The 7,938-nt window shown below is 31.4% G+C and overlaps 1 protein-coding gene across 1 annotated transcript; it reads right to left on the bottom strand.

The window, feature by feature from the left end:
- Window positions 1-2,653: 2,653 nt before the first annotated feature.
- LOC148283185 (trypsin-1-like) lies at window positions 2,654-5,619 on the bottom strand. The gene is made up of 4 exons (XM_088223907.1): window positions 5,568-5,619; window positions 4,841-5,030; window positions 4,261-4,516; window positions 2,654-3,034 (listed from the first exon to the last, which is right to left on the bottom strand). The coding sequence occupies exons 1-4, from the start codon at window positions 5,611-5,613 to the stop codon at window positions 2,741-2,743; spliced, it is 786 nt and encodes a 261-aa protein (XP_088080033.1). The 5' UTR covers window positions 5,614-5,619; the 3' UTR covers window positions 2,654-2,740.
- Between the last annotated feature and the right edge of the window lie 2,319 nt (window positions 5,620-7,938).

Here is a 7,938-nt window from a genome sequence, read left to right as displayed (position 1 = left end):
GTCATATTTTATATTTCCTAAGACCAAAAATGTACCTTATGAATGTATTTTGATGGCATTTAAAGTTATCGAGCTGCTCACCGCCTAAATCAGCAATGGTTTTGACGTGATTAAAATAAAGATACGTAAATGATTCCACAGTCGATCCGCACTAACGCCAAATGATTATGAGAAGGAACGAGATATATAGAGTTTATTTATTTATTAATTTACACGCCCTACGGGCTTTTACATATATTAGAAATTACATTCAAGTGCAGCAGTGAAACAAAAGTATGTAAATTTAGTAAATATTTAAGATAACATAAGAAAAACTAAAAAATACAATAATAAGTAAAAATAAAGAAATGTACCAACATAGGTATAGGGTACATAGATAAATATTGTGTAAATTTATATTTAAAAAAACATACACACGTACATATACATACATATAAGTTTATACATTATTATAGAGATATGAGAAAAAAAAAATAGTAAATAAAGAACAATATTAAGAAATTTTATACAAATTAATTTATAACCTTTTGAATACTTAACCTATATTTATATAAAGACAGACGAAATATATCAACTTCGCCATACTCGTTACCTAGCCGGTGTAGTCTAGGTATTGGTGAATGGTAATAATAATTATGACTGCCAGGAGATTCAAAAAATAACGTTAGCTGCCGAGTATTTCGAGCAGGTACTTTAAAGCTGATGACACTAGTTAATTCCGGGACGTCCAATACGCCATTTGCTATTTAATATGAATTTAATAAAACATTTTTAATTCTTCTTTTACAAAGAGTTGGCATATTAAGTGTACATAATAAATTATCGTAATCAATATTTTCAGTGGGTATATTAAGTTTGTAATTGATGAATCTAAGGAATTTACGTTGTACTCTTTCTAACTTTAAAATATGAACATTGTAATAGGGTGACCAAATTGTTGAATTAAATTCTATATTGCTTCTAACCAAGGCAGTAAATAGCACTTTGAGGGTAGTAATGGAATTGAAATTCTTTACAGTTCGCTGCAAATATCCAAGACATTTCATCACCTTATTAGTGACGGTATCAATGTGAGGAATAAATGTCAATTTTTCGTCAAAAACTATCCAGTTAGAGTAGAGTTGCTCACAGCTTAAATCGGCCATGGAAATGTCAGCATCACCATAATTTAAAATGGGTAGTTGTCGTGCTTGAGTAAATGAGCAAATCAGTAGATGAATTTTATGTACAATTCCTTAATGAACTTCTAGTGTAGGGACATTTATTTCACATTACTGTACCCATTGCAAAAACATGAATAATTATTTTTTATAAAGTTTATATCAACAGAGAGGGAAAACGTTTTTGAGAAGGTAATATAGAAGTCTAGGCATTTACAGGGCTTACGACCTGTTATTGACTGGTTTAAGTGGTCACTTTACACACTGTGTAACATTCACCATTTTGCCCATGTTTAAACATCCACATTTCCTCAACTCTTGAAAACTCAAATACTCAACCCAAATATGAACAACTTCCTAGGGAGAATATCCAGCCAGGCTGCAAGCATATAAACATACTCAAGCATTGTTGAATTCTTTTTTAATTTACTTTTCAGTCGTCATAATTCACCGTCATGACTTGTTTTGCACCAGTACTGTAATTAAAAAAAAAAAAACGTTTTTTGTTGATATTTACTCCGTAAGATAACCATTCATATAAATGTATACACGAGATGCAGCAATAAACACCCATCTTGTAATCCGTCCAACTTAGGTTCCGGAACCTAACTTAAAGTTAGTAAACGTCAAGCAGCGTTAAAAAGCGCAATAGCTCACAACTCTCATACTCACCTTAAATTATTTTTCATAACGAATACTTTTAAATTAATTAAACCAATAATATGTCGTGATTCATGTAAATACTATGAAAAGCTGAGTATCTTATCGACAATGTTGAGAAATGAACGTTGCTTCGAAGAACGAATGGCCAGCAAAAAAAACCACCCGGAAAATTTACGAGACAAATGTTGATGGGTTAAGAAAACGAGGAAGACCGAGAAAGGATGCATTACCTAATTTAACTAATATTTGCTGACGTATTTGTCAAAAGTTGGAAAATCGACATACGTGTCTTAGATGCATGAATCTGCGTGATGGCTGATTTAAAATATTCGAATTATTTGTTTTAATAAGAAAAATTTAAGTTTTTTCTATGAATATTTTCCATGTTTAATTTATTATAACCAAAACCATTTGATAAAAAAGTTATTAAACGGTTTGATTTTCTATGAGTAGGTACCAAAGTTCATAAGTAAAGTCTAAATGTCGTATTATTAGCAGGTCGAAATTTATTTATATTTTAATAACACCTAAAAACACCTCTCTGCAGCTTTCCCTCTCACCAAGTCTACTAAATAACATTGTGTCTTTATATTTTTCTTTATGATACTAATAATGGGCGTATATATAAATAAAGTATATTTTTTCATCAGAAGTACCTAGAAAACAAATTGGTTTTAGATAAAAACCTTTTTTTTTTTGCGATTTTAAAGAAAAGAGCTATCAAAATAGTAAAATCTTAGGAAGTCTTTACTTTTAACAGGAAATACAATACAATTTTAATTTAATTTGAATAATTCTTGTCTGCTGGCCTTTTTTAGAAATAAAAAATATTTTTTTGTAGAATGTTGTTTATTTAAAAAATTGTAATGGGGTAAAAAATATATAAAATAGATTGATGGTTTCTGGAAGATTCTCATTTACATTTGGCCTTGAATCCAGGTCACGAAGAATGGAACTCTAGCCCAGACGCCTGGGTATCCGGGCTTGGCGCAGCCGTTACCCCAGGATGTGACTCCGACGATTTTTCCTCCAACGACGAATGGGCCACCAGAGTCTCCCTGGCAGGCGTCCTTGCCTCCTTCAGCCAAAATTCCTCCACAGATCATCCTGTCGGTGATGGGGTTGAATCCTTGGTAAGCAGCGGCACATGCAGCCTGGTCTACAACGGGGATGACAACCTTGCGGAGAACGGGGGTGACGGATCCTCCAGACTGTGAAAAAAACGAAATAAGTCGAAGATCAAAAATTAGTTGTTGCATTATTCCTTTTACTTATGTTTTAGTGTATAATAGGACGATTTTTTAAAAAATGGGTCCGAGGGTTGTATTCTGCTCATTGATCAAATGGTTCAATTTTTGGCTTACAAGCTAACGCAAGTAATCACAAAAGTTTTTAATTGACATTGCACACTGATATAAAGAGATACTTAAAGAGGATAAATTCTACATAACTAATGTAGAATTTATCCTCTTTATGACCGTTTGCTGAAAGGGAAGATTTACGTTTGTTTTTTAGGACCTGTTGCACCAAAGAAAATGTAATGCGCTAAAAGCTTAAGTTTTTTTCAGATGAAAAACATGGGATGCAAGAAAAAAGTACGAAGAAGTGAAATATTCTGACGAATACGAAATAATTTTTAAATATTTTATTTGTTAGTATTATAACTGACCCTAAAAGGACTAAATTTAAAAAATGTGTCCATCATCTGAAAACTCAATTTTGAAGGGTACGTACACAAAAACTGCGTTTAATTATTGCTGAGTGCTTTTTCAAGATGCAATGTATAAAAAAACAAAAAAACTTAATAAATCAACATTAAAATAATGCTGACTTTTACTATTCTGACGATGCCTATTAGAGGACTTGAACAAATAATATATCAAACAAACTAGCTGTTTTTATGGAAATTTATCTACTTTTATACATTGTGGACGTTAAATAATTTTTGGCAATCAAATATGTTCAATCGAACCAAAGGTATAAATGAATATGGCGTATTCAAATGACTCTTAATTTGAATAAACACTTTTTAAAAAAATTAACAAATCAATTAAAAATCTCAAATAATATTACAATATTTTGGGTTTGTCAAAATGTTTGCTGACAAAATATTGGATTTTACCCCCTAAAGAATCACTAAGATTCACAAATTACAACAGAGATGGAGAACATTTTAGAGATGACCTGTTGACTGGTTTAAGTGGTCACTTTACGCACTGTGTAACTTTCACCATTTTGTTCATATTTCTTCAATTCTTTCATCTGTAGAATTAACTGAAGTTAAAGAGTGAAAAATAGAAATCAACTTGTGGTAGAGTGAGGTATTATTTCACGTTCTTAGCAACGCGTATTATTATAAGAACAAAGCACTACTCATTCAAAATAAATGCTGACACTATCGGCATTGAAATTGAGTTGAAAATCTTGAGCAACTTACGGAAGTTGATCCCCATCCAGTGACCAAAGCATCGGCTCCAGCAGCAACATCTTCTCCTTGTGCTGGGAGAGGAATCAGCTTGGTATTAGTACCATCAACGGTGATAGGGGTAGCGAGGATGATCACAGCCATGTCGTAGTCGATCTTAGATGAAGAGTAGCTCTCGTGGGTGACGACTTTGGAAGCGGCATGAACAGTACCACCTGAAGCGTGGTTGCTAGATCCAGCACGTACCTGCCACCTAGTTGCGCTTGTTCTGAAATTGTTTGTGAGACATGAGACATCGTACAAATAATGCATTTGTGAAAAGAATGAATAAAATTGCTTAGGAAAGTTTTTCTGAAAATTGTTGATCTAAGTAACCACTCCTATGCATTAGGTCCTAGATTCAATGGCAAACACCCTGGGCATGAAATACGAATATGAGAATTTTTTTTACACATTTATTTTAATAGACGTCAATATAAATTTCTAACGACGGCTCTATAATTTGTTAAAATAATTAAGGTTGGACTGTTAAGTTCAAAAAAGAAATTCTAATGAATAATTCAGACTACAAAAAAAAACAGACGATTCTTACCCAGTAGTGCAATGTCCAGCGGTCAGGATGACAGTTGGGCTGATGATGGAGCCACCGCAACGGAGACTGTAGGCGGTGCCGGATGAAGCATACTGGAGAGCCACCTGCCATGGAGCATCAGTGATGCTGGCTTGCTCACCACCGACAATGGGAGCTTGACCAATACCAAAGATTGGAGCAAAGGTAGCCCCTAGAAGAAAAAAAGTAGTGTCAAAACCGAAATGGTATTTTTTTTTCTAGTTAAAAGGTATAAGTACATCAATTTAATATCCTGAAGAAGAAAAAAAATTTTATCTCTGAGAATAAAATTAGACAGCCAACAGGAATTAATAATTTATTAATATATTCAAATTCTAATTACATTTTAATAAACAAGAAAGTGTATGTCCTTTGCTTTATTATATGGGGAAGTTTGTAGACAATTTAAAACAGCTTTTAAATTACGTAGTTTTTGTTTTTTTTTTAAATTATTAATGCAAAAACATTTTCAATTCTAAATTGAATGAATCCAATGAAAATAAATAATTACATCTTTATTGTGATTTGTAGAGTATTCAAATACACGATCGGAAACATTCGAGTATTTTCGGACATCGCTGACAAGCGTATTATGTGTGTAAATAAAAGGTGCTAAAATTTCGTGGTTAAAAATATGTCAAATCTTTAAAACGAATTAAATTCTTTAAACAAAAATTAAATTAACGGGAAACAAATATGCGTTACTTACCATGGGCCAGAACCAAGAAAGAAGCGAATACAACGAAGCGGAACATCTTGTACGTGATAACTGAAACTGTTTAGCCTTAGCTATTTATATCATTTTCAAATATGATAATAACTGTTTATAAATAAAACGAATCAGATAATCCCATTATCTTTGGGTTTTTCATTAATCGATTACTGTATTGTAATCACTGTAATTATAAACACATATTTCCTCGTAGATTCCATTTTGTAAATCAAAATAATGCCAGAAGTATGCGAATCTCCCTGCTCCTAAACTTTATAACTCCTACTTTATTATCACAAAAGGTTATATTTATTTTAAGCCTCTCCTCTTATAATAATTTATTTAAAAACAGGGTCACAAAAATAAATGTCAATGGTTTCTTTTCCATATAATGCTTTCATTACTTTTCATTATTTATTTATCTGACGTAATTAATTTATTATTTTCACTTGTTAATTTTTAAAAAATTTTATATTTCTTATTTTTTACTTAAGCGTACCTCGTACTTGAAAAACCTAAATGCAATATTCAATTCTTATTTTACTTCTCAATTTTTTATATTTACCTATGTTTATATTTGCACCATTTCTATGTGGGATTATTTTATTTGAATAAATATTATTATTAACATAATAAAAACATGTGACAAATGTAAACAAAATTAATTAAAATAAAACGTAATCAGGTCAGTAAATTACGATTGATTTTTTTACGTGATGTTGGTTATGAAAATATTTTAGATGCATGGCTTAAGGAGATACCTACAATAGATGTTTAAAAGGTTTTTTCAAATAAATTAGAAAACCATGAAAAAACTTATTGTAATTAAAAAATCCAAAATATCTAATGGGTTTGAAAAAATGTTCGTGCCTTTCACCTTTTTAAATGCTTACTTTTACTGTTTTTTAATTGTGATGTCACTCTACTCTACATACAAATATTGATACATCTATTCATTGAGATATACTATAAAGAGGTGGTATCATGCAAATCTGAGCTAAAATGTCGTCCCCAAAAAAAAAGAATGACCAGTGGAGGGAACCAGTATCGGCACGTCATATCAAGTTGACTTTGACAAACAAAAAAAATAGTACAGTAAAAAGCACGGACTGTTTACATCGGTCTACTGTAGGTTCTATTCAGTATATCGCTTCCTTTGCATACGCGCCAGCTTCGTTAATCGTTTCACAATACGCCCAACTAACTGAGCAGGACAGGGACATGAGATAATTTACGACTTATATATATATATTTAGGTTTACTGGTAAAATATTAATTAACGATTTTTTTGAACATTAAAAGTATAATGAATATCCCTGCGGATAGACGTTTAAGTAATTTTAAGGAGACAAAAGTTCAAAAGTAGCCGGAAAATGCTCGCAACAGACGAAATTCCGTTTTATCAAACACATGCCAATTGGCCACAAGTTGAGGGACCATATTTCGAACTCTCGTGTTAACTCAAGTTATGTACTTCAATGGATCTATCTTATTTTATTTAAACGATGAAACTTTATTTTGTAATGTTTTAATAGACACTTTCACTTTGGATTTGGAAATTAAAATTTGTTGAACTATGCTGGATTTGAATTAAAAAATATATATCTTACTACGGGAAGAATGAATATGACGCCGATACAACAGTACATATGTATAAGAAAAACATCAAGATAGAACTCAAACAAGGAAGACTGAAACGCTATTCTGTGGCGAAGTTTTAGTGCGAAACAGATTCAGTTGGTTATTGACAGTGTTAGTGGAAGCACGCATGTAAGATGACAAGCGTATTTAGAATGTTTAACTTATTTTGCTATAATAGGGTTAAATAAAATGTTGTCTTTATAAAAATGGAAAATACATAATGAAACAGTATGTCTCCATGTTTTTTTTTCAATGTGTGATAGACTGATAATTAATTATCAGTCTTTCAGAATTAATACCGTCGCCGCCAATTGAGGAAAAATTAAGAGCTAAAAACGGTATTTTTCTATCCATCCATATTATATAGGTGAGCTTGAATAAAATTATAGTGTAATGCGAAACTTTTGATTATGATAATTACATGTTTTATTTATTTCTTCATATAAATTTGGTTCCCCAAATTCAGTTATAAGTTGTTTAATATATATTAAAAAAAGATAAATAACATTTTATAGGAAGGAATGCATCGGTAGTCAGATGGCAGAAAGGACCATATGTGATTTTCAAAAATGTTTAGGAGAGCTGAAATACGTCTCAATTTCAAGACTTTAATCCACAAACTAAAATATTTTAGTGTTGTTTTTCAATAACAAATTACCATTCAAAATGATGCTGATTTTTTATTTTTTTTGCTGCGTGTATTTAGTGAAATATTAATTAAAACTTT

The sequence above is a fragment of the Micrasema longulum genome, unplaced genomic scaffold (assembly GCF_059751315.1).
Source record: "Micrasema longulum isolate JH-2025_06_02 unplaced genomic scaffold, ASM5975131v1 h1tg000254l, whole genome shotgun sequence".
Classification (NCBI taxonomy): Eukaryota; Metazoa; Arthropoda; class Insecta; order Trichoptera; family Brachycentridae; genus Micrasema; species Micrasema longulum.
The sequence above is the reverse complement of the archived record's forward strand: the minus strand, read 5'-3'. Positions and strand labels throughout refer to the sequence as shown.

Bases quoted from the DNA above. Each gene is read 5' to 3' on its own strand.
- LOC148283185 (XM_088223907.1), bottom strand. From the start codon at position 5,613: ATGTTCCGCTTCGTTGTATTCGCTTCTTTCTTGGTTCTGGCCCATG. The intron at 5,031-5,567 runs GTAAGTAACGCA...TTTTTCTTCTAG, and splicing joins TTTCTTGGTTCTGGCCCATG to GGGCTACCTTTGCTCCAATC. The intron at 4,517-4,840 runs GTAAGAATCGTC...AAACAATTTCAG, and splicing joins GCTGGACATTGCACTACTGG to AACAAGCGCAACTAGGTGGC.